The sequence below is a fragment of the Amblyomma americanum genome, chromosome 1 (genome assembly GCF_052857255.1).
Source record: "Amblyomma americanum isolate KBUSLIRL-KWMA chromosome 1, ASM5285725v1, whole genome shotgun sequence".
Lineage (NCBI taxonomy): Eukaryota > Metazoa > Arthropoda > Arachnida > Ixodida > Ixodidae > Amblyomma > Amblyomma americanum.
This window is the reverse complement of record NC_135497.1, coordinates 89,161,617-89,187,586: the sequence shown is the minus strand read 5'-3', so window position 1 is coordinate 89,187,586 and position 25,970 is coordinate 89,161,617. Positions and strand designations below refer to the sequence as shown.

At 49.5% G+C, this 25,970-nt stretch overlaps 1 protein-coding gene across 1 annotated transcript; it reads right to left on the bottom strand.

The window, feature by feature from the left end:
- Positions 1 to 1,099: 1,099 nt before the first annotated feature.
- On the bottom strand, positions 1,100 to 25,970 carry LOC144113195 (natterin-4-like). Its single transcript, XM_077646157.1, has 3 exons — positions 25,823 to 25,970; positions 4,347 to 4,543; positions 1,100 to 1,644 (listed from the first exon to the last, which is right to left on the bottom strand). Exons 1-3 carry the CDS (start codon positions 25,899 to 25,901, stop codon positions 1,396 to 1,398), a joined length of 525 nt encoding a protein of 174 aa, XP_077502283.1. The 5' UTR covers positions 25,902 to 25,970; the 3' UTR covers positions 1,100 to 1,395.

Here is a 25,970-nt window from a genome sequence, read left to right as displayed (position 1 = left end):
ATCTGGTTTACTGCATATTCCGCCGTAAGTGCACTAATCATGTCTAATTTTTCTGCCACCTTTTCATCTCTAGCCTCACTTTGAGCCTCACCTGTCTGAAAGTGGCATTCAAGAAGGGTGGGGGCTGCAGAAATATTACGCTTTTGACTCTCTTTGACTGTATGAACTGGCTGCAAACTCAAAACAGCAGCCGCTGTCTTTAGACAGATGTGGTAGGGGATTGCTCCAGAAAAGTGGCGAGAGCTGTGTAAAAACGAAACTAATTCCTCCCCTCAGCAGGTTATATAACCTCGCAACACACTTGGACCGGGTCGTGATGTGTTTGCAAGAGTCGAGAAAACTAAAACTTAGCCGCTCTAAAAGGAAAAGAAAACCCGCTATTATACGCATAGTATAGCAAGTTCCAGCGTACCATTCAGTCGCACGATTTTGCTTCTTGCAACGTATGACACTCGACTACTGATCCGGAGTTCCCGGGTTCGAACCCGACCGCGGCGGCTGCGTTTTTATGGAGGAAAAACGCTAAGGCGCCCGTGTGCTGTGCGATGTCAGTGCACGTTAAAGATCCCCATGTGGTCGAAATTATTCCGGAGCCCTCCACTACGGCACCTCTTCTTCCTTTCTTCTTTCACTCTCTCCTTTATCCCTTTCCTTACGGCGCGGTTCAGGTGTCCAACGATATATGAGACAGATACTGCGTCATTTCCTTTCCCCAAAAACCAATTTATTTAACGTATGACAACGGTACAATATACGAACCATATTCGCGCTCAAATCTTTATTGTCTGAATAACATATGCTCAAGATGTCTATAATTACACATACACAGAGTAAACAAGGGAAGGGAAAGCGTCAGGGTCCTTCCCAAAGCTTCGACAAGTGGACAAGTCCTCTCGTCGAAACGTTGGCAAGCACCTTGAGGTTTTCCCCTCCATTGCTCACTTTGTGTGTGTCAAGAAACATCTGCCTGCCCTCTCTCAACCACAGTTTCACATGTCCACACGTGCAGGGATCGCTGGAATGAGCTAAACAGCATGAAAAAAATGCCCAGGTAATCAGCAGCCCTTGCAGTGAATCAAGACAAAGAGCGCACAGTCAATAACAGAGTCCATGTAATTGCATTTCATTTCAATTTCATTAATTTTCAATGTGCATAATCTATTCTGCGGGAAGAAACAGCACATACTTGCGTTTCTTGGCGGCACCTACTGCACACACCTCTAGAATAGGATGAACGGGGACAGACTAACCTTGACTTGCAAGTTCCTCAATGTTTCCCGGCGCACATTAAGCCTTCGCGGTCGCTCGCTATGCATCGTTTGCCAGCGATTACTGGTAAGTATAAACCATGCGCCCATCTTTGAACTCTATCGGCGTCCTTCGTTCATACGGTTCTCAGAAGTTGATCGTCATGCATACAAGGGCCTCGTACTCGGTGTATCGATGCTCGTTGCCTGCGAAGGGCAGGTAGAGGCACCCGTGGGATGGGTGGACCTTTCCGAGGGTCAGCGTATTGTGGTGGCGAGCTCGGCCGATGTATAGCCGCTCGCCGGTTACTGTCACGCCACCCTGGATGGCCCCGCTCGGCACGGAGCCATTAGACGCCCGAAGCCACTGCAGTAAAGCGTCGTTGGAGACAAGCACCTGAAACAGAGATCCGACGCACAGCGCGACGGCGACGCTATTAACACACTGTGTACTTCAAACCACGAACGACTTCAACATGATCGCATTTAATGGAGAAAGGACGAAAGGAATGGTTGCCTTGTAGCCACTGCACAATCGAGTTTAACTTTTCGTTTTCCAAGCCAAAGCCTTAGACAGTCAGGCTACGAGGCGCTCGTGCCCTCGCGTCGCACCCTCGGGCACGGAGGATGCCTACTCTGGGGCACCCTTCAGAGGGAGTACCCTCCGGTGGGTACACCCCCGGGAACGACCCATTAAAAATTGACTGAGGTAAAACATTCGGCGAAAGCCATCATGTTCATTTCTCTATTCACGGCGGAACCCTTCATTTCCACCAGGCTATTATACCGCTGTCCCCGTCTACGAGGATGGAACCATGGGAGCCGCAGCCATGCTCCATGCCAGTAACCCTACGGAGGCCGAGGGCGCAAGGGGCATCGCCCTGGCGCTCATACGCGCTACACAAGATCCCAACATAACTGAAATCTACGCCGCCGACTCCCAAGCTGAGTACCGTCACTATCAGCAAAACATTATCATCATACCAATTGGCGGACCCATACTCGCATCAGGACACACACTTACCCAAGAGATAACCCGCGCGTGGGTTCCTGGGCATGCTCCGATCTCCGGTAATCAGCGCTTCCATGCGCTGGCTCGAGAACTAGACCTCCGGGCCTCGGAAGATCGGACACCCAAACACACGCAGGAAACCTCGCGGGCTGTGCTCACATACCATGCACCAGCCCACCACTCGTTACATAATCAGCCGCTTCATCCTGCCACCATCTCGCCGTACACTAGATACCAAATAGAGTGCGGTCTGGCGACAACTGCTGACAAACTTGCTTCCTTCATCGCTACCACCCTATCTTGAACTTCCAACTTTGCTCAATATGTAGGGCGGCCAAGGGCACCTTCATGCACTACCCGTGGGAATGCCCCCAACCCATGGCAGTTCCCCTTAAACGCTACCCATACCCCCCTCATGTTCCTCATGAAAGCCTGCTCTGCAAGATGACCCTATCACCCATGCTGTGTGATAGGGTGATAGTGGGTTGATAGTACTATTTCCTTCGAATACCATTTCGTTCTGGTTGCTTTTGCACTCGTTTACTGCCCCAGGCCCTCGCTGTCACAATAATCTGCCAGTCAGACAGAAGGATGACAAGAATCGAATAGAATCGAAATAAATATTTGTATCAGCAGTCTTGCGCCCATTACATTCACTACTTACAAAGTGAGAGCACGAGGCTTCGAAAAAAAAAACGGCGCGCAGAAAAAGCGAGCTCATTTTTCTCGCTTTCCACTTATAGGTACCGCCTTGATGAAAAGTCTTCAGGCCAAAGGCTTTGCCCTTCAGCCGCATAACAGAGCCATTACGGCACTATTAAAGACCGAATGACCTTTAAATGCTAGCAGAAGTTCTCATCTTTCGGTAGAGAATCTTCCTGCTTGACTTGTGTTTTGAATGATCCGCTACACGGAGCATTCTAGGAACATTCGTTTCGCTGCAGCTGACACGCTGTGGCATTAAGACTTTTGACCAAGACTGTACGTGTAGAAATCCATATCCGAGCCTGCGCCGCCATTGTGGCTCAGTGATTATGCGCTCGGCTGCTGGCCCGAAATACACGGGTTCGATCCCGCCCGCGGCAGTCGAATTTCGATGGTGGCGAAATTCTAGAGGCCTTTGTGGTGTGCGATGTGAGTGCAGGTTAAAGAACCCCTGGTGGTCGAAATTTCCAGGGCCCTTCACTACGGCGTACCTCATGGCCTGAGTAGCTTTGGGACGTTAAACCTCCCATAAACTAAATCTACATCCAAGTTTAAAGTAGCAAGTGGTTATTCAAATAGGAGCTTGAAGAACGGCACAGCTTTATCAGTTAAAACTCAAGCGACAGTGACTGGCAAACTTTTCTAGCTTGTTTTCTGCGCAAGCACGGCCATCGCTGAGTCTTTCCCACTTGTAGTGCTAAATTCAGAATATGGCACCCCTAGTTTTTTCACTCAATCGTCGTGCGAGATCCTTCATTGTCAATGTCATTGATTTTTAATTTCTCTTGCAAGAGCGCGTCAACCGTTAATTTTTGGCGCTCCACGCCGGCCATATTGAAACGCCAGGCAGGGATTTCTTCGCCGTCTTTCGTTTATTTCTTTACACCCTCGAGGAAACAAACTCTGTCTCCACCGAGGTTGCCACCATTGATAAACAAGCGCGAGTTTATCGTGAAATTTTTAAAAAACCTCGATTCTACTCAGGCTGCTCACAGAAGCAGTCCTCTGTGCCGCCGCCATAGTGGATTTGTGAGGCGCCCATCTAAGTAGTGGGCGTCGCCAATAACAGACACCGTAATGTAAGGCATCGGATTAAACTGGACCACCCTGGAACGCTCACTGACACCGCACAGCACTGAGGCATTTACACATTTCTACTCCACAGAAGTGCTGCAACCGCTCCTGAGATCTGATCACGCGATCCAGGGCTCATTAAGACACTCTGGTGGGTTAAAAAAGTATGATTTTGCTCCAAGATAAAGCGACGTAATTTTGCATTCGCGCGAGGTTGTCGCACCGACAAAGCGAAACTATAATAGCCTGAAGCCATATGCGCTGAGATTTTGGCAGATGAATTCCGACATGGGTGACAGTCTGCTGACCTCATAATTGTCGTGGCCGTGCTCGCCTTCACCCCAGGACACGTAACAGACGCCGTGGGAGGGGACCAGTTTGCCCGGCACCAAATCACCGCTGTGGCTGGCCCGCCCAACGTAAAGGCTCTCGCCTCCCAGGTCCTCACCACCGCAGACCGCATTGTAGGGTACGTGGCCGCCACGGCAGCGTTTCCAGTAGCATACTGGAAGACAATTTCGCCAAGCCTTAGCTTACCACAGCGGACGAACACCTCAACAAGCATTTTTAGGCAAAATAGTTCTTTCTCGTGGTGAGAATACGAACACAACTAACATTTTAGAAGTACTTCTTGCTGGGCTATTTAGTTCATGGTTTTAAATTAACAACAAATTGCGCCAACACACAAGACAGACACAAGATCAAAGGTCGACGGGACTGGGTTTCGAACCCAGGCCGGCGCGAACAGTTCACCTTCGCTGGCCACTTAATTAGAGCACTACGCCATCACCCCTTGCGCGAACTGCCAGTCTCTCGTGCTGGGTTTGGGTGTCGCGTCTTCATCAACTTCCATTTGGGTGGCGCGAATAGATCAGCTTACCTGGCCACTTAATTAGATCACTACGCCATCACCCCGTGCGCTAACTGCCAGTCTCTCGCGCTGGGTTTGGGTGTCGCGTCTTCATCGACTTCCATTTGGGCGGCGCGAATATATCAGCTTCGCTGGCCACTTAATTAGAGCACTACGCCATCACCCCGTGCGCGAACTGCCAGTCTCTCGCTCTGGGTTTGGGTGTCGCGTCTTCATCGACTTCGATTTGGGCGGCGCGAATAGATCAGCTTACCTGGCCACTTAATTAGAGCACTACGCCATCACCCCGTGCGCGAACTGCCAGTCTCTCGCGCTGGGTTTGGGTGTCGCGTCTTCATCGACTTTCATTTGGGCGGCGCGAATAGATCACCTTCGCTGGCCACTTAATTAGAGCACTACGCCATCACCCCGTGCGCGAACTGCCAGTCTCTCGCGCTGGGTTGGGGTGTCGCGTCTTCATCGACTTCCATTTGGGCGGCGCGAATAGATCAGCTTCGCTGGCCACTTAATTAGAGCACTACGCCATCACCCCGTGCGCGAACTGCCAGTCTCTCGCGCTGGGTTTGGGTGTCGCGTCTTCATCGACTTTCATTTGGGCGGCGCGAATAGATCACCTTCGCTGGCCACTTAATTAGAGCACTACGCCATCACCCCGTGCGCGAACTGTCAGTCTCTCGCGCTGGGTTTGGGTGTCGCGTCTTCATCGACTTCAATTCGGGCGGCGCGAACAGATCAGCGTCGCTGGCCAACGTCCGCAGGAAATCTACGAGTACCTGCGTCGAGAGGAGTACACGCCAAGCCAGCTTTCGCGCTCACCATCGCCGCCAACCTCGTGCTTTGCGTCGCCCCGCCGCAGCTACGCAGTCGTGGTACGAGGAACGTATACCAGGCCGCGTAGGGGACACTAAAGACAGCAACCTCTGGAGGTGAAATCGCTCACCACCGAAACGACGAAGGTCCTCCACAGACCACATGTACCCATGAAGACACTGCACCCGCTACGCCGCATGAAGAAGCTACACTCGCTACACCGACGCCGCTCAAAATGACAACCCCGAACACGACGCGAACTGCCTTCAAAACGACGCCGCCACCCAGAAAAGCTTCGACGACACGCCCCACCTGCGACTCGCATACGCGACGAAGCCGTGACCTGACGCCGAGGGCGACGTGCAATGCAAGACCAGGACATCCGACTTAATTAGAAGTGACTATCGACGGCCGGAAAGTTACCGCTCTAGTCGACACAGGAACCGATTACTCGATGATGAATGAAACATTCGCTGCGCAGCTGAGATAAGTCCCGACGGCTTGGGACGCTCCACAAATTCGCACCGCAGGGGGCCACCTCATTCTGCCATCAGGACGATGCACAGCGCGAGTGACTGTCAAACGATATACCTATCCTGTGACCTTCGCTTTGCTACGGCAATGTTCCCGCGAAGTGATCTTGGGCATGGATTTCCTTAGTGAGCTTCAGGCGATCATCGACCTGCGATCCAAGCTGATCACGCTTTCGACGGACGAGGCCATCCTTTCGATGAGAACTCTGAAAAATCACGTTGCCCTGAGTGTCCTGGAGGAAGAAGTGAGCGTCCCACCCTGTTCAAGCGTTATCGTGATCGTAGGTGCCATGAAAGCCATTAACGTTGAGTCCATCATCGAGGGGAACATGCAGTTGCTTCTAGACCGAAGAATCAGTATCGCAAGAGGCATCGCACGTTTCCGCAATGGCCAGGCCGAACTACTGCTAACTTCAGCGAAGAATACCGGCACATTAACCGAGGAACCACGATTGCTTTCTTCGACGAAATATCCGACGTACGAGACTCCTTCGCCCTATCCGACCCATCCGCAGAAGATCCGCCTCACCAAGAGAACTCACCCACATTCGACATAAACCCAACTCTGCCCCGGAACAGACAAGACCAGATCCGCAATCTGCTACGAAGTTACAGCGATTGTTTTTCGTCATCGCCGAATGTCCGGCAAACGCCAATTGCTAAGCATCGCCTTATAAGCGACCAGCACGCCCGAGCTCTCCGTCAAAGACCGTACCGTGTGTCGCCGCGAGAACGAGAAGCCAACCGGGACCAAGCGGAAGAAATGCTTCGCGACGACGTCATCGAGCAATCCAAAAGCCCATGGGCGGCACCGGTATTTCTAGTGAGAAAGAAAGACGGCGCACTTCGATTCTGCGTTGATTACCACCGCTTGAACAACATAACAAAGAAGTACGTCTACCCCCTCCCCCGCATCGACTACACACTGTACCGGCTCTGCAAAGCCAAGTATTTCTCATCGATGGACCTCAAGAGCGGCTATTAGCAAATTGAGGTCGGTGAAAGAGATCGCGAGAAGAACGCATTCATCACTCCGGATGGGCACTTTGAGTTCAAGGGGACGCCATTTGGTCTCTGTTCCGCACCCAAGACGTTTCAGCGGGTAATGGATACAGTAGAGGCAGGCCTAAAGTGGCAAATTTATCTGGTATATTTAGATGAGGTCGTTGTCTTCACCTCGAACTTTGAAGAGCAGCTCAAAATACTTCGGACAGTACAAGACGCCATCAAGTCGTCTGGCCTAACCCTGAAAGCAGAGAAGTGCCACTTTGCCATGAAGAGCTGCTGTTTCTAGGTCACATCATTAGCAAGCAGGGCGTACACCCAGACCCACAGAAAACAGCTGCTATTGAACAATTTCCACCGCCGGCTGATAAGAAAGCAGTGCGCAGATTCCTCGGCCTGTGTGCATATTACCGACGATTTGTGAAAAACTTTTCGCGCATCACCGAGCTCCTGATCCAACTGACGAAGGCAGAAGGGGACATTTATAGGGGAAGCGCCGCAAGCAGAAGCCTTCAACTTCAGCATCGTTTACAGTCTCCAGCAATCCTCGCGCATTTTTATGAAAACGCTGATACAGAAGCTCATACCCACGCAAGCAGCGTGGGACTAGGCGCCGTCCTCGTTCAGAAAAGCCACGTTCTGGAGAAAGTCATCGCATACGAGTCGTTCCCTTTCCAGGGCCGAGGCTAACTATTCTATTACTGTGAAGGCGTGCCTTGTTATCATCTGGGCTACGTCGAAATTCCGCCCCTACCTGTACCAACGACCATTCAAAGTGGTCAGCAATCACCACGCGCTGTGCTGGAGTGACAATTTGAAGGACCCCTCTGGCCGCCTCGCTCGATGGAGTCTGCGCCTCCAGGAGTTTGACGTCACCGTCGTTTACAAGTCCGGACGCAAGCACTCTGACGCCGATTGCCTCTCACGAGCCCCTGTAGATGCATTGTCGCCGGACGACGCTGAGGACGCCTTCCTGGGACCCATGAGCCCCAGCTCTTTTGCACAGCAGCAACACTCGGACTCCAACCTAAAACGCCTCATTGAGTACTTGGAAGGCAAGGTTTCTTCGCCCCCCGCTTCTTTCAAGCGAGGACTATCTTCCTTCTGTGTACAGAATGATGTTCTCATGAAAAATAACTTCTCACCGAACAAAACAGCCTGCCTCCTTATTGTAACTGCCTGTCTCCACGAAGAAATTTTACAGGCGTCACACGACGAGCCGACAGCCGGACATCTCGGGTTTACTCGCACCCTCCGCCGCATTCAAGACAAGTATTGCTGGCCCCGACTGTCTGCCGATGTCGCACATTATGTGAAAGCCTGCCGAGATTGTCAGCGACGAAAGACCCCTCCCACCCGACCAGCAGGGTTTCCAGACCACATTGGACCCCCGTCAAGGCCCTTTCAGCAGATCGGCATGGATTTGGTAGGCCCTTTCCCAAAATGAACGTCTGGAAATAAGTGGATCGTCATAGAGACCGACTACCCGACCCGCTACGCAGAGGAAAAAGCCCTGCTGAACGAAACAGCAGCAGAAGTCGCCAAATTTTTCGTGGAGTGCATTCTTTTGTGACATGGTGCCTCCGATGCGCTCATCAAGGACAGAGGAACAGCATTCACGGCAGAACTCACGCAAGCCATCTTGCGTTACTGCCAAAGCACCCACCGGAGGACAACTGCATACCATCCGCAGACCAGCGGACTGACCGAGCGCTTGAACAAAACCGTCGCTGATATGCTCGCTATGCATGTCGATGCCGAGCACAAGAACTGGGACGTTATCCTGCCTTACGTCGCCTTCGCCTACAGCACCGCCGTGCAGGAGACCACCCAGATGACGCCTTTTAGGCTCGTCAATGGCAGGGAGGCCACGACCACGCTATACGTCATGCTGCCCAACGGTACCGAAGAAGAGAACGTCGACGTCGCTGCCTACCTTCAACGCGCAGAAGAAGCTCGGAGGCTTGCCCGATCACGGATCAAAGATCACGAGCGGACCGACGCCAGACGCTACAACCTACGAAGACGCATCGCGGAATACAAGCCAGGAGACCAAGTCTGGGTTTGGACACCCATTCGCTGCCGTCGGTTGAGTGAACAGCTTTTGCGCCACTATTTCGGCCAGTATAAGGTTGTTCGTCGTCTAGGTGAACTGGATTATGAAGTCATCCCTGACGCAATGACTGCATCCCAGCGACGCCGCGTACGACAAGAAGTTGTCCATGTCGTCCGTCTCAAGCCCTATTATGCACGCCAAAGGACATCGCATTTCTACACTCTGTGTTTATTTTCGCACGATCCGTTTTATTTGTGCATATAGTCAAATTATTTGTTTTAATGCATCGGGTTGATGCTTCTGTAAGAGGGGTGTGATGCCGGTAATCTTTGCAGTGTTCAGTCTTCGAGTCTGCCGCCACGCCACTTTATCGCTTTGTTTGCGACGCAAAACGCGACCAGATTTATCTCGATTGAAGCTGATTCTACGTTGTTCCACAATGTTCTGGTAACTTTGCATGCTTTATATCGAATGTACGCTATCATCTTTAAATTCAGCACGGCCGAGAGCGGCGGGCTTTCTGTTCTGTTCCGACGACCGGCGAGCACGCTTGTCGCTTCGCTGCCGCCGAATGATTCAGTCCATTGTGGGCGCAAGTCAGCCCAATAAAGTTTTCTTTTAGAACTTTTGTCCGTCTTTTTCATATATATATATATATATATATATATATATATATATATATATATATATATATTTGGTGAACGCTCTCAAGGTTCGCTTACATGCAATAAACATAAATACCCACGAGAGCAGCAGATTGGACAGCCGTCGCCGTAGATCAGTTGGTAAGAGCACCGGGCGCGATATTCGGAGGTCGTGGGTTCGGATCCCACCGGCGGTATTGTTGGTTTCCTGGTGCTTTATAAGTAATATTCTTTAAGCGATATATTAATCTAAGTATTATTATTCCACTGATTAACACTACACATTAAAAAAATTAAACATTCCCCTATGCACCTGGGTTCGGTGACTGTTGGCTCCCTTCATAAGTTTGTCAAAAACTAGTCCCTCATTTGCTTTACCTTGTCTGCGTCTGCTATATATTCTACTTTACATTCATGGATCCTTCTTCACCTTTCGTTTCATTCATTAAATTACTTTCTTTCTATCTCTCTCTCTCTCTCTCTCTACATGGATCCCTGCGAGTCCTCATACCCCTCCTGGCGCAGTTGTGCAGCGGTTAAGCGATACGTCAGTGCGCTGCGATGGCAGGTGCTCCCAGCAATGGGCCTTATGCGACCCAGGTTGCTCTTGCCGAGTGGCTGATAATTAACTTAACTGCCACCTGCCAAGGTGGGCAGTTTGCTCACTATCCGGTGGGCAGATTGTGATGACGCCGCAAGGGCATGTGACTAGCTAGGTGCCCACCTGACTCCTAGGTTGCTCCCTGGGGACCATTTGCCAGAGCGATGTGCGTGATTTTTCGCTCAGAACCGCCGACAACGCAAACACCGGAATGTCTGGACAACAGGGCATTTAACGCTATCGCGCTAAAATCAGAAGTTATTCCACGTTCCGAGGTCTTATAGGCACACTTTTTCATTCCACGAAATAGAGAAAGCACTATGCCTACTGTGGCAGCTTGAGAGATCAGGAGTGAAAACGCGTATCAAGCACGCACCTATTGCGGACTCATGAGTATAACAATAAAACTTCGCACAGTCCTTCACCCACAATCTTACATCGGGCTGAAATTACTTTAAACACAGCTTGACGAAGCAGCACAAAAATAAATCTGATCGCCTCCCTTTGTTAGCAGTTTAAGCGCCATCCTCAAAGTTGAACGGCGCGTAAAAGGCTTTTTGGAGCGTATTGATCTAAAAATTCAGCATTTTCCAATATATAATAAACTGCGCAACTCCAACCAAAAACCTTACTTTTAACCCAACGTTACGAAGCTGACTCGGCTCCTTCATCGGGGGTGACTAAGGGGAATAGCTAGCGTCTTTAAGTATGGAGGGGAGGTGGGGGTCAAAGAAACGAAATCTGTGAGTCGAAGGGCATGAGGGAGGGGGAGGAAGGGAGGGGGTTAAGGCTGTTAGTCACGTTGTCACACTATGGGGAGGCGGTCAATGGCGACTTTTTTTCGTTGAGTAGAAGTTGAAAAAGTCGCCATTGACCGCCTCCCAGTCCTCTTCAAAATGTCCTTGGTAGTTCGGTACAAATTATTACAGCCCTGCTCTATAATGCAGCTCTCTCTCCGTACAGAACAACCTTTATCACCCGTCATAAAAGCCAGTTAACAAACCTTCGTGTCGTCATTCCTTGCGGTCCGTTCATCAAACGCCGTTACCTTCCGCAAACCAGTATTCGCTCGTGTGCATCTTTAATGCCAAGTCTGCCAATGACTACAACAATCTAATTAGTAGTGCCCCACACCTACGTGGAAAATTTCGAGACAGCCATTGAAGTAGCCCGTGTCTGAGTGACAACGCACTGCAAATCCTCCATCTAGCGTGAAGTTCCTTAGTTTCCTCTGTGATAAGGACAAAACTTGAATATGTACGCATAATTTGGGATCTGCATAACAAGTCGAGCATAAAGAAGCTGGAAAAATACAAAGCAAAGCCGTCGGGCGTGTATGGTCGAATTTCTCGCTCTGAATCCCCGTTTGAATTAATGGAATATCTAAATATTCTATGGCTCGTGTGCCGGCGAAAAACTTCTCGTTTACAGTTCCTCTCTTCGCTAGTTGACTACACTTGACCCATTATCATATTTTTTTTCCCGGTCGGCAAGCAATACTCGATACTACAATACCGATTGATTAACAGCGTACTTAGCACGTCAGTTGTTCTACCCTCACCATAACGAACCGGAACAGTTTTTTGGGTCAAATCAGCGTAACACAAAGATTTTCTCGATATGGGTCATGCTTTGTACTGCAATTTTTGCGTAATTTTTCTTTCCCTTGAGAAGCGCCCTGATTGTTTGGACATAGCCATGGTTTACAATATGTACATTCATAGACACGAGCTTTCTGGTTGCGGGTTCGCGAAAAAAATTTCTCCTTGCTCAGGCACAGCAGGTGCGTGAAATGCATAGAAGCGTGCGGAGACATGCCTGCTCCATCGCGGCTAGAACAATACCATATCTGGCTGACTAGCGATCAGGCAATGCAGAAATAAATTTTTCTCCGCGAATCCGCATCCCGCAAACTACTGTCTATGACTACATGGGCGATCAATACGAGAGGGAACAAAGTATTGCGCACTGTTGTGAATTTTCTGGTTATTTCTCCTCTAAATTTGAGAATCACTTTTGAATATATACGCCAAGTGTAAAACTAGTTAGTGAACAGGAAAAATCTGCGCATGGTACACATACTTATAGAGTAAGCAATAAATGAATGCTCAAGTATTGTTCCCTTTCATATTGCTCACGACTGTGTACTTTCGGGAGTAGAAGTGCCCAGGACGCACAGCCGCTGACTCAAATTCATCGCTGCGTCACCATCGTCACCTAGTGGTCCGAGAAGGGAGAATGGCTGGTCCATTTCGCGCACCACGGGACGCGCCTCTGTAAGCGTGCTCTGCCTCCCTGGGCTTGGTGCGACATGCAACGCACACAATGATTGTACAATCTGGCGCGCTTCTTGACGTATGCCGGCACCCTGATAAGGCACCGGCAACCAGACTAGCATTTCTTTTTTGTATTTAACCAGAGGCTTGATGCTGTGGCCGGCCGGTTCGCGTATGAAGCCGAAGGATTGGAAGACTCTTCCAGGGACATTGTCAGACGACCGCTCCCTCGAGCACTAATGAACTCGGCGATACAAAAACAAACCGCCGCCAACGATACGTTGTTATTCTTGTTCAGAGATACCCTAATTTGACCATGGGCGTGTAAGCAGGGGGGTAAAACTTGGAAAAGAACAGATATTCATTAGTACAGTAGACTGTAGGTTTCAAGAGAGTCAGTTCCACTTCGTTATGGTTCGCGCAAATTATGAAATATAGTCGGACACAACTGAAATCTGCATTGTCGCTCCACCCACAGCCAGGACAACCGCACAGAATTCTATACATGACACAAATGCAGTTAGTTTTTAAAACTTTTCTTGCTACCTAAATAAGAAGGTATTCACAAGAAAAAATTTGCAAGCTATAGAATTTTGACGCCTGGCTTGTTTAATATAGTGTGACATTAAAAACCGGATTTCGCTTACTGTTGATATTGGCCAGCGGAGTAATACCGAACGCCGTGGACCATGGCCAAGTGTTATCAACTGCTGTTTTTTTGTTCTTCAAGTTGTAACCTACTATATGATAGGGATTCTTTCTAGTCCGGTGTTCTCGAAATTTCAAGTAATGATCAGTTCTCTTGGATACATAATGTGCAGTTGTTTAAAATAAAAACGGTGTGTAACTCAGGTCCTATTGATACGTACTCGAAAGGACAATCTCAAGCGCAGTTTTTTCAGCAAGTGGAGAGCACTTCCCATTCCAGCACACTTTTCATTTTACTGCAGCTCTCCCCTCGCTCTCGCTTGCTGCTCGAACCTTGCAGCTCTATTCTGTATTCTTTCCATTTTATCAATCAGAGCGTGAAGATTTTACATCTAGTTGAGGATTTCAGATCTGGTTGAACGAAACTAGGCGCCCTAGAAGCCTTTGCAGCTACATTCTTCACACGAGCATGCTAGTAACAATCAGATGAAAAAATCACACCCAACTATTTATGGTTTATTGGGGTTCAACGTCCCAAAACCTCAGGCTATGTGGGACGCCGTAGTGAAAGTCTGCGGAAATTTCGACCACCTGGGGTTCTTTAACGTGCACTGACATCGCACAGTGCACAGGCCTCTAGAATTTCACCTCCATCGCCGTTCGACCGCAGCGACCGAGATCAAATACGCGTCTTTCGTGTCAGCAGCCGAGCGTCATAACCACTGAGCAACCAGGGCGGCTCCCAACTATTTATGCATAGATCGCTGGTTAATAACATCAGTATTCATAAAAAAATGAAGTCTCAATTTTTTTTTCGCGAAGGACAGATGGACGCATACTTTTCTTGCATTTGGTTGCATTTTTCAGTTCTCGCACCACGAAACAAAGCTAGTAAGATCAGTCTGCGAATGTATAGAGTACAGTTCAATTCAGTTTTTGTTTTGTACATGACGCAGTCGTCGGCGTACAAACGTATACGCGAATATATAACCTCGCAGGAATATTGTTAATAAGAAAACATGATAACAACCCTAAAACGGAGACCTGACGAACAACCGATGTGACCTCGACACAAGGGGAAGTGCCATCGTTCAGTATAACACATTTTCTGTGATGGGACAAGTAATTGACGGCCCAGTTGCACAATTCCTCGATTAATATTTGCCATGTGAAATTTGCGAACCAGCAGCAAGCGAAAAACCAATAGAAGGCTTTTTGAAAATGTGAAAACACGCAGTGTGTTTGCCCATTTTCATCCAGCTCAGATACAAAGATACCGGAAGTGCATGTGCCATTTGCCAGACTCCAGTCACCCGATAGCATGCCCGCGGAAAGATTTAGTGTATGTCAGGTAACAGTAAGATGAGATCGGCGAGGCACAGCGCTTCAATATGCGGCGAGAAATACCGTCTGGGCCAGGCGCCCTCATTTCATTTATATTTTTTAAATGAGGAAGCAGTACTTGGCTCATGCGTGACGTCCGCGGAGAGTGTGCACAGAACGTGTGTACAGGATGTGTGTATAGAAAGTGTTAACAGAAAGTGTGGGGCACTTACCCGAGCTTACCAGAGTTTCTCTGTCACTCGGCTACTTGTAAGTAACGCTGGTAAGCTCGGGTAAGTTCGCAGGAGCACCACACCAGCTGCGCGACAAGTTGCTCGGGAAGAGCAGCATGGGTAGTATGGCCCCTACGCTTGAGAGGAACAGCCACCTGCCACTGCAGTTGGCGCATCGCTTAACCGCTGCGCCCCTGCGCTGGTTGCGGCATGAGGATTCGCCGCCATCTATGAAAGTTAAGTAGAGAGAACGACCAATCCTCTGCTTAACTTAACCCAGGGGAGTCGGAATGGCCTGCGGTTTGGGGGCCAACGCGAACTAAAATACACAAACGCAGAGAATGCCACAGAAACAATCAGCCACAAACGCACCAACGGAAACAGCGGTAGGGCAGAATGTTTTCTCATTCATACCACGTAAGGTGAAAAGGCAATTTTTGCGCCAATCGAGTACAGGGTTGAAGGCTCCCGTTAAATTCACAGGGACGCGGAGAATCTGCTGCAAATGTTTCTAAACTCAGGGCTCAGGGATGCTAAGAAAATAAAAAGTTCAAGGGGCGATGGCAAATGCTGACCAATACGCAGGAAGAACGTGCCGATATCGAGCGCATGACCCAGCAAGTTTGTGGAAGATGACAGCACAAGCAAACTCTCAGAATGGCGGGTACTGTAGCGCAATAAAAGAGAGACAAGCTAGGAGGCACACAAGACTTTTTTTTTAAATTAACAATGCGGCGATGCAGACGCCAGTAGCCATACGCTATCACGCGCTCCAACCGCAAATATTTTCCCACTGTTTATTTGAAATGTTCTAACTGAAAGCACAAAGTGCTTTTGTGCGCTGGATACTTTAGATGTCATTGTTTCTGGGAATTTTCCTTAGCCAAGCAACAATCTTTGGGTGCTACCTGCTGTCAGTGTTTTAGAATCATTTACACTACCGCTATCTTTTTGACCACACATCACAAAGAAAAAGTATGCCTTGGGTAAAAGCACCGTTTGTTTGCAAGATCTCCAAATATGAGGCTTTTAGCTGTTGGTAAAACAAGTCTTTTACTGCACTTTGCTTGCAGAACTTTTTTTCACTTCAGTAGGGCTTCGCACGCGCTAAGCAATCTCGATGAAAAAAAAAAATGCTCCCATGGTTGATACATTTTAAGAAGCCGTGCACTGGCTTATTTTTACTTTCTAGAGTTCGTGGGAGCAGGCCTTTTGTTCTGTTCGTCAGCATGATCTGCGTAGCCTTGGACAACTTCGCCGCTGGCGCCAGCTTCATTGCGCCAGTTGTACTCAGGCCTCGTGCCCTTGGGCACTGTAATGGTCAGTACGGCAGTGCGATGGTGGGCTGCCATTGAACTCTGAAACGTCCAGCACCCCACACGACAGGGTGATTCGAAATGACCAGCGCGGAAATCAACCTGTCCAACCAACTCGCCCAAACGGCAATTTTGATTGACAGGGTGACCATGCAAACTGACGGCAAATAGACTTAGTACAATGTCACCGGCATCCCCGTGACGGGCACGGTAGTCATTTATGTTGTAGACACGCTGCCTCCCGACACCCAAATGTCTGGCTGCTTAGCCAACTGAGATTACTATGTCATTGAAAGGACTGGGTATTCTGGGTAAAACTTGAGGAACGCCTGCTGGCAGAGCAAGCAAAGCGATTTGTCTGTCCGGGTGACTGGCTTCTGATTCTAAGAGTTGCTGTTAAGGGCAATACAACCAACCATCCAGGCTATTGTCTCCACTTGGATGATAATGTAGCCCCTCAGTGAGGGAGGACAGCATTATAAGCCCTTGCTGTAGGAGCCGCAGTGTCCAGGAGGCTTTCGACGAGGACAGCGACGATATCTGTTGGAGTTCCAGTAGAAGCTAGGAACGACGATGCCGAAGGGACGCCACTGGTGCTACGCTATGGTAGCGTAGAACAGTAACATCCTGCAGTGGCCGCTTTGCAGGAGACAGATGGTGGCATTGGCGCATTTCCTGGTTGCAGAGAAGAGTGACATCCTGTAACGGCCGCTTTGCAGGAGACATATAGGGTGGCGTTGGCGCCTTGCCTGGTTGCAGAGAAGAGTGACATCCTGCAACGTCCGCTTTGCAGGAGACATAGATGGTGGCGTTGGCGCCTTGCCTGGTTGCAGAGAAGAGAGACATCCTACAACATCCGCTTTGCAGGAGACATAGAGGGTGGCGTTGGCGCCTTGCCTGGTTGCAGAGAAGAGTGACATCCTGCAACGTCCGCTTTGCAGGAGACATAGATGGTGGCGTTGGCGCCTTGCCTGGTTGCGGAGAAGAGTGACATCCTGCAACATCCGCTTTTCAGGAGACATAGATGGTGGCGTTGGCGCCTTTCCTGGTTGCGGAGAAGTGTGGCATCCTGCAACATCCGCTTTGAAAGAGACATAGATGGTGGCGTTGAGGCCTTGCCTGGTTGCAGAGAAGAGAGACATCCTGCAACATCTGCTTTGCAGGAGACATAGAGGGCGGCGTTGGCGCCTTGCCTGGTTGCAGAGAAGAGTGACATACTGCAACGTCCGCTTTGCAGGAGACATAGATGGTGGCGTTGGCGCCTTGCCTGGTTGCGAAGAAGAGTTACATCCTGCAACATCCGCTTTGCAGGAGACAGAGGGTGGCGTTGGCGCCTTTCCTGGTTGCGGAGAAGAGTGACATCCTGCAACGTCCGCTTTGCAGGACACATAGATGGTGGCGTTGGCGCCTTGCCTGGTTGCAGAGAAGAGAGACATCCTGCAACGTCCGGTTTGCAGGAGACGTAGATGGTGCCGCTGGCGCCTTGCCTGGTTGTGGAGAACAGTGACATCCTCCAACGGCCGCTTTGCAGGAGACATAGATGGTGGCATTGGCGCTTTGCCTCGTGGATATCGATGAGGTCGCATGTCGGTGGCGACCGCGTGCTCCCCCCCCCCCCCATTCTTCACAAAAGAACAGGCCACCGGTGCCCTGAGGCAGGAACAATGGTGACACGAGAGTCGGTGGGGCACTGTCGTGGGTGAGCCTGCGGGCCGCTGCCGGGACAGGCGTCACGGCGGCAGCAGTTGACCGGAAGCAGGCATAGCGTGACATTACCGCTACCACAGTGCAGCCGCGGTAGGCGTCGAGGCTTTGGACGTCAGCCTGGCGGCGGCGACCGCATCTCCCCCGCATCCTCCGTCCAGGACCAGGCCGCCGGCGTCCTTCTCCGAGGACGATGATGTCCCTGGGGCAGGCGGAGCGCCTTCGTAGGCTAGGCGCTGTGCTGCGGCTGGCTGAGGCGTGAAGGCGGTGGCAGTGGACCGGAAGCACTCATAGCGCGACATCACCGGTGTCACAGTGCCGGCCGCGGTAGGCGCCGAGGCCGTGGATGTCAGACTGGCGGCGGCGACCGCATCTCCCCATTGTTGTGATCGGAGGCCCCGACAGCGGGAACAGACGAGCCCGGCAGGCGCCATCGAACTATGTTGGACCAAAGGTGCTGTCGTCCTGAGAAGAGGATTAGGAACGGCTCCTGGCGACGGCGAGCTGTGACGAAAGGCCTCTAATCTATTCGTCCGGAGTATGGAATGCGGCGTTTCTCCCGAACTGCGCCCTCCCGTGGACCGGCAGAAAGACCCGAACAAAGGCGCCGGACCCTCCCCGCTCGCTTGCACCTGCGCGGCCAGACAAAGCGGGGGCGGACACGGCTGATTCATCTTACCCTCTGGAATTCACCGGGACCGTCAGGACGCATCTTTCCCACAGAGGGGATCACCGCCTACAAAGCCAACGACCTTATGCACCTGGTCAACCCGTCGGAAACCGCATTCCAGGACCTCAAGGCGCCAGGATTCCTTATCGCCTGTGCACGTGTTTGTGAGGGCGGAGCGGTCACGGGGTTAGGGCGGAGACTATGAAGAGTGTGTCTGCCCATTGGACGCTTGACCAGCCACCGGAATCTCTAGCTAGGTGCCTAGGGAATATCCACTGTATTTAAGCCGCAATTTGGCGGGTTTCACAGCACTTCATCTCTGACTTTTGGTCTCCTTGCTTCTGTGGTAAATATGCAAATAAACCTTCAAGTTTACTAACCCTCCTGAAGGCTTCCCTCCGTCGTCTGCAGAGTTCATCGTCATGCGGTGAAGACCTCGGTCCCGATATCTAAACATATCACCATCCTCCGTCCAGGACCGGGCAGCAGGCGTCCTCCTCCGGGAACGGCGAAGTCCGTTGGGCAGGGGGGCGCCTTCGTAGGTCAGACGCCGTGCCGCGGTTGGAAGAGGCGTGAAGGCGGCGGCAGTGCACCGCAACCAGACGCAATACGACGTCACCGGTAGCACCATGCCGGCCGCGGTATGCGTCGATGTCGTGGACGTCAGCAAGGCGTTAGTGGTCGCATCTCCTCCGCTTCCTCTACATGGAACCAGGGCACCAGCGTCCTCAGCTGGCGGTGGCGGTGGCACTGAAGTCGGCGGGGCGCCGACATAGGTTCACATACGAGCTGCGGCCGGAAAGGGAAACATGGCAGTTAGAGTGGACATGGATTCTTGGCCGCTGGCAGAAGGCATTTGCTGGTCCACCCCGCGGTGGTGCTGGTCAACGCAGCTAGAAATGTGGAAGGTGGTCGTCTAGGTGGCTGCTGCCATCTCGGCCGCCGCCAGCACCGCTGCCGTCCTGGTCTCCCGAGGAACCGTCATCTGTAGTGGCTGCTTGTGCTGCGTGCCTCGTGCACGTGCTGCAAGGTAGATCGACCTTCGTCTTTTCCTGCTGAATACTGATGATTCGATATGAATAAAGAGACAGGCTTAGTTACCGTAGCAAACTTGTGTGCAGTGATCACCAGAGACTCCGTCGTGCACTAAAGCGGCTGTTTGGGCTTGTTGGTCAGTGAACATGGTAAAAGAATGCAGCGCGAAAAAAACAAGGACGAACAGAAGTGGACAGGACAGGGCGCTGACTACCAACACATTTATTCAGAAAGATGAGCAGCTTATATAACGCAGTCCAACACCCACGTGACCAAGAAAATAGCAAACGCGTTCAACTATCTAATACAAAAAAACAAAACGAAGTACACAATATCAAAGTGATACATATCTGGGTAACGCAAAGTCAGCCAAGAACCGATAAAACCGAGAGGACCACGACGAACCGTAAGGTGCACGCATGGAAAATGAACAGTCAGCGACCTTTGCCGCCAATGCAGCACGAGGCAAAACGAAGACGACAATAACAAAATAGTCACCGAACAATAAGTAAAAGTCGAAGCTAAAAGCAGGGTCGGGGCCAAACGCATAACAAAACAATACAAAACGCAACGCACAAGCTGAGTCAACCGTTCACAGTCAAACTGAGTCAAAAAAGTTGAAAGTTCTCTAGAACAAGAATTAAAAGCAGACGTGAATAAAAAGACGTGTTTATAGTGGGCCTAGAAAACTGGACTCCTTGTCTGTAAGTAAAATTGAAGGCGTGCTGACGCACTTGTCTCCAGCTTTGGCTATCATCCTTGCCTCAATGATGACCCTTTCATTTTCTGTCCGCGCCCGTGCTCTGACAACCGTGCGCGTGTAACATGGTTCGCAGCCTTTGCAAGACTTGCAATGGTCGTCCAGGTGCCCGCCGCTTTTGTTACGGACCCTACGGCGGTGTTCAAACAATCTCTCGTTGAGACACCTGCCGGTTTGCCCAATATACACGCGTCCACACTTCAAGGGAATCTCGTAAATGACACAAGTAGCACAATGTGTGAGTGGTTCTACATGTGTAATAGGGCAAACCTTTTTCTTTTGCTTTGTCAGCAGTGTACACACTCGTGACAATTTGCACGGGGCTGAGAAGACAAGGTTTACGTTGTTTCTTTTTGCAACCTTCTTTAAATTGTGAGACAACTTGTGAAGATACGGGATGACGGCCAAAGGAGGTCGTTTGGCCTGTTCTAGTTTGCCTGCGTCTTTGCCTTGCACTTTCAATTTCTGGAGAAGAGTCTCTGAAACGCTACTCACTAGTGTTGGTGAGTAGCCAGCACTGTAAAGACGTTGGACTTGGTTGTTAACACTGCTCTGCATCGTATGGGGACAGCTTTTTGTGAGCGCTGCCTGGATGGCAGAAGAAACAATGCCTCGCTTGATCAATTTCGAGTGAGCGCTGTCATGCGGAAGAAGACCTTTCTTAGAGCGAGGGTTGTACGTCCAACAGAGGTGGGTTTGTTCAAAACTAAAAAGTACGTCCAAAAACTGAACATCCTTGCCTCTCGGCGGTTCACAGGTAAAGTTCAGACCCCCAAAATGGGACTTGAAAAGGGCGACAATTTCAAGAATGACACGCTCCAACGAACCAGGTGGGCAACTTCTGAGGACGATCATAAAATCATCCACATACCGGAAGGCCGAATGGACCACTTCACCCGGGAGAACCTGGCTAATGCGCTTATCGGCTGCCGCCAGGTAGATATCACACAGGACTGGCGCGATTGATGACCCGATGCATACGCCATTCTTTTGCACGAAGTACTGACCGCTGTACTGAACAACAGTAGATTCAAGGTAGAACTGAAGAAGGCGAAGGAAATTGTCGCTGCTCACACCCGAGCTGTTCTGGAAACGCACTTCACCCGACTGTTGGATCACGTCGCGCACCGCTGCGTATAGACCACCGTGCGGAACGGAATAAAACAAGTCTTCAACGTCAATTGTAAAGCCAGTCGTAGCGTCTGAACTGCCTTTGAATCGCTGTAACACCTCTGACGAGTTCCTTACCAGAAAAGGGTCATCTAAAGGTAGGCCATTCAAGTGGCGTTGTAGGTAGGCACCAACTTCAGCCTGCCACGTACCTTTTTCCGAGATGATGGTCCTCAGAGGGCAGTCAGGCTTATGGGTTTTCCCTGTGACGTACTTTTTAGTTTTGAACAAACCCACCTCTGTTGGACGTACAACCCTCGCTCTAAGAAAGGTCTTCTTCCGCATGACAGCGCTCACTCGAAATTGATCAAGCGAGGCATTGTTTCTTCTGCCATCCAGGCAGCGCTCACAAAAAGCTGTCCCCATACGATGCAGAGCAGTGTTAACAACCAAGTCCAACGTCTTTACAGTGCTGGCTACTCACCAACACTAGTGAGTAGCGTTTCAGAGACTCTTCTCCAGAAATTGAAAGTGCAAGGCAAAGACGCAGGCAAACTAGAACAGGCCAAACGACCTCCTTTGGCCGTCATCCCGTATCTTCACAAGTTGTCTCACAATTTAAAGAAGGTTGCAAAAAGAAACAACGTAAACCTTGTCTTCTCAGCCCCGTGCAAATTGTCACGAGTGTGTACACTGCTGACAAAGCAAAAGAAAAAGGTTTGCCCTATTAGACATGTAGAACCACTCACACATTGTGCTACTTGTGTCATTTACGAGATTCCCTTGAAGTGTGGACGCGTGTATATTGGGCAAACCGGCAGGTGTCTCAACGAGAGATTGTTTGAACACCGCCGTAGGGTCCGTAACAAAAGCGGCGGGCACCTGGACGACCATTGCAAGTCTTGCAAAGGCTGCGAACCATGTTACACGCGCACGGTTGTCAGAGCACGGGCGCGGACAGAAAATGAAAGGGTCATCATTGAGGCAAGGATGATAGCCAAAGCTGGAGACAAGTGCGTCAGCACGCCTTCAATTTTACTTACAGACAAGGAGTCCAGTTTTCTAGGCCCACTATAAACACGTCTTTTTATTCACGTCTGCTTTTAATTCTTGTTCTAGAGAACTTTCAACTTTTTTGACTCAGTTTGACTGTGAACGGTTGACTCAGCTTGTGCGTTGCGTTTTGTATTGTTTTGTTATGCGTTTGGCCCCGACCCTGCTTTTAGCTTCGACTTTTACTTATTGTTCGGTGACTATTTTGTTATTGTCGTCTTCGTTTTGCCTCGTGCTGCATTGGCGGCAAAGGTCGCTGACTGTTCATTTTCCATGCGTGCACCTTACGGTTCGTCGTGGTCCTCTCGGTTTTATCGGTTCTTGGCTGACTTTGCGTTACCCAGATATGTATCACTTTGATATTGTGTACTTCGTTTTGTTTTTTTGTATTAGATAGTTGAACGCGTTTGCTATTTTCTTGGTCACGTGGGTGTTGGACTGCGTTATATAAGCTGCTCATCTTTCTGAATAAATGTGTTGGTAGTCAGCGCCCTGTCCTGTCCACTTCTGTTCGTCCTTGTTTTTTTCGCGCTGCATTCTTTTACCATGTTACCACGTCGTGCAGCTCAGTTCACTCTTTTCGTCTTTAGCCTCCGTGACGCTGTGTGGTGGCACTGTAGCTGCCGACACATAACCATCTTGTGGCTGATCAGTGCTGATCATTCGCATTGTTTGCTGTAGTTTTGAATTCATTAGTTACCTCGGCTAACCTGTTGAAGTGATAATTACTTTGTGTTCTTTTTAAACGTGAGATATACTCATATTTTTTCCTTGTTAGTTTCAAAATTTTGGCGTCACCTATGTATGGCTTCTTGAACTTTTTCGGCCTACCGTCGCGGTGGCTCAGTGGTTATGGCGCTCGGCTGTTGACCTGAAAGACGCGGGTTCGATCCCTGCCGCGGCGGTCGATTTCGATGGAGGCATTATTCTAGATGCATGTGCACTGTGTGATGTCAGTGCTCGTTAAAGAAACCCAGGTAGTCGAAATTTCCGGAGCCCTTTACTACGGCGTCCCTCATAACCTGAGTCGCTGTGGGACATTAAACCCCCATAAACAAAACGTTTCCGCCCGAACTGAAACAATTCTCCCCATATACTTCTCCGTCAGTTTTAACACTCTCCTCTAAACAGAAAACAGTATTGTACAATATCAGCATTTTCGCAAAGAGCCGTAAACAGACATATGGGCAAATAGTTCCTGAGAAATGGCAGAATAAGAACAGTTATGGAAAATAAATACCTTCCTCGAATGGCGTGTCTTCGTTCGTTTGACTGCATATTTAACGCTAGCCACGACAGTGAGATGATCACTTATACCTGCGATACGAGTGATAGAATCTACAAAATTAGGTTAGCTAAAAACCGACCGATCTAAAATGTTAGTACTGCGTCTAGAAGCACTCATGTATTGAGTGAAGCCGAAAGTGTCAAAAATGTTTTTCACTTCGAAATTTTCGCGACTGCCAGTCATATAGTTACACAGGTTTAAATAGGCCAGTTCAAGTATGGTAAGTTAAAATCGCCTGCAAGAATTATCTGATCCGTTGTTTTAGAAACAATCTCGTAGTGTGTATGCAATGTAGTCGCATCAGAGTCTGGTGGATGATAAAATGCTCCAGCAATAAATAAGGTATTATCAGCAAGGGTCACTTTGCTCCCGAGTGACTCAACGTCATCATCTCGAATATCGAACAAAAGTTGACCGTAAAACAGAATTAACTAGCAACAAAACGCTTCCGGCCATACGTGCCCTATCGTTTCGTTAAGTGGTAAAGTGCCAAGGAAACACCTCACTATCAGTGATGGACGGGATAAGCCATGATTATATTCAAAACACAATGCCAGCCTTCAAAGAGTCCATGGCACCAGTGAATTAGTCTACTTTCTCACAGTGCTTCCAATGCTTATGCAGTTTACAAGAGCTGTTAGACAGTGTGAGGAAGGGTACATCCTACTAGCAAGATGTTGTTGTTGTTATTGTTATCCTCAAACAATGGCACATGCTCACATGGGGGGGATCGGCCCAGGTTCAGGTCTTACTGTCAACAATAAGCTTGTCAAAACATCTTTAACCTCACTGTTGCTGTCCATTATTTCCGCTTTATTTGTGGTGTTTAATCCTGATCTACATTGCATTCAGACACCTTGAATTGTTTAGCGCTTTTAAGGACGTCCATTTTTTCTCTTGTCTCAGGAAAAACTCACCGCAATCGGTGGTTTAGGAGTGCAAACTGCTGGGCTAGTTGGTTCATATTGCATAGAAAAGGAACCAGCGAAAATAGACGCAAGACAAGAACAAAGGAGGCACACACCACAACGCTGGACTTACAACTGATTTATTGCGATGAAAAATCGCTCATTTTAAAGGAATTTCCTGCCTTCTTTTTGTAATGGCTTACAAGATGTGCTCTTAGCATTGCCTTCAGTTCTGTTGCAAGGTGGGTCTGAGAGATACCTTTAATTAATTATTCTAATTGATCCAACGTTTCTACCTGGTGATCTTTAACACCATAAAAAACATGATTCAGCCTTTCACTTCAATTTTCAAGGTCAACATAATCTTTGCAGATCCTAAACTTCTTTTGCGAGGTGTTTGACTGCATTCTCTTGTCCTACTACTGCCTCATTAAGTGTTACAATCTGTCCTTCAGCTGTTCCCAATTTGCTATTTATTTCGTTGAGCATAGCTTCATGCTTAGCACATTCCGCTTCGATGGTATCCAGCTGGTTCATGATGATGCTCTGACCAATCTGTAAACTTCTCAGCAATTCCAGTTCTGATTTACTGAGGGGGTCCACATCAATGGAAAGCAACAATAGCAAAATAAAAAAACAGTACCGGGTTAGCAAAAGAGACGAAGGCCTCTGCGAACTGAATGCTCTCGCGATTGTTTACTACAGTCAGATGCAGCACATGCTGCTTTGAAAACTCGCGTGTCCCGGGTACTTCTTTCCACCAAAGTGCATAAATAAGATAAAGTGAATAAATGGATACCAGAAATGAAGCGCCATTTTCCGGAACCGATAGATACAAACCTTGCCAACCACACCTCGTGCATAAAAACGCCTTTCACACTGTGTTGCCACTCACCAGCATGCAACAACAACAGCCTTAAAACACCAAACTTAAGCTTACGTCTTTGGACGCCCATGTGGCTTCCGTCGTGCTGATACGCCTCTTCGCAGTCCAGTATCTCGAGCGGAATGGGCCTCATAATAGTGCAGCCGAGGCTTGGAACAGGGATAGTGACCTCGTAGATAAAAGAAAGCGGAACTTAGTGACA

Bases quoted from the DNA above. Each gene is read 5' to 3' on its own strand.
- LOC144113195 (XM_077646157.1), bottom strand. From the start codon at position 25,901: ATGAGGCCCATTCCGCTCGAGATACTGGACTGCGAAGAGGCGTATCAG. The intron at 4,544-25,822 runs GTAAGCTTAAGT...ATTGTCTTCCAG, and splicing joins CCACATGGGCGTCCAAAGAC to TATGCTACTGGAAACGCTGC. The intron at 1,645-4,346 runs GTCAGCAGACTG...TCTCTGTTTCAG, and splicing joins ACGGCCACGACAATTATGAG to GTGCTTGTCTCCAACGACGC.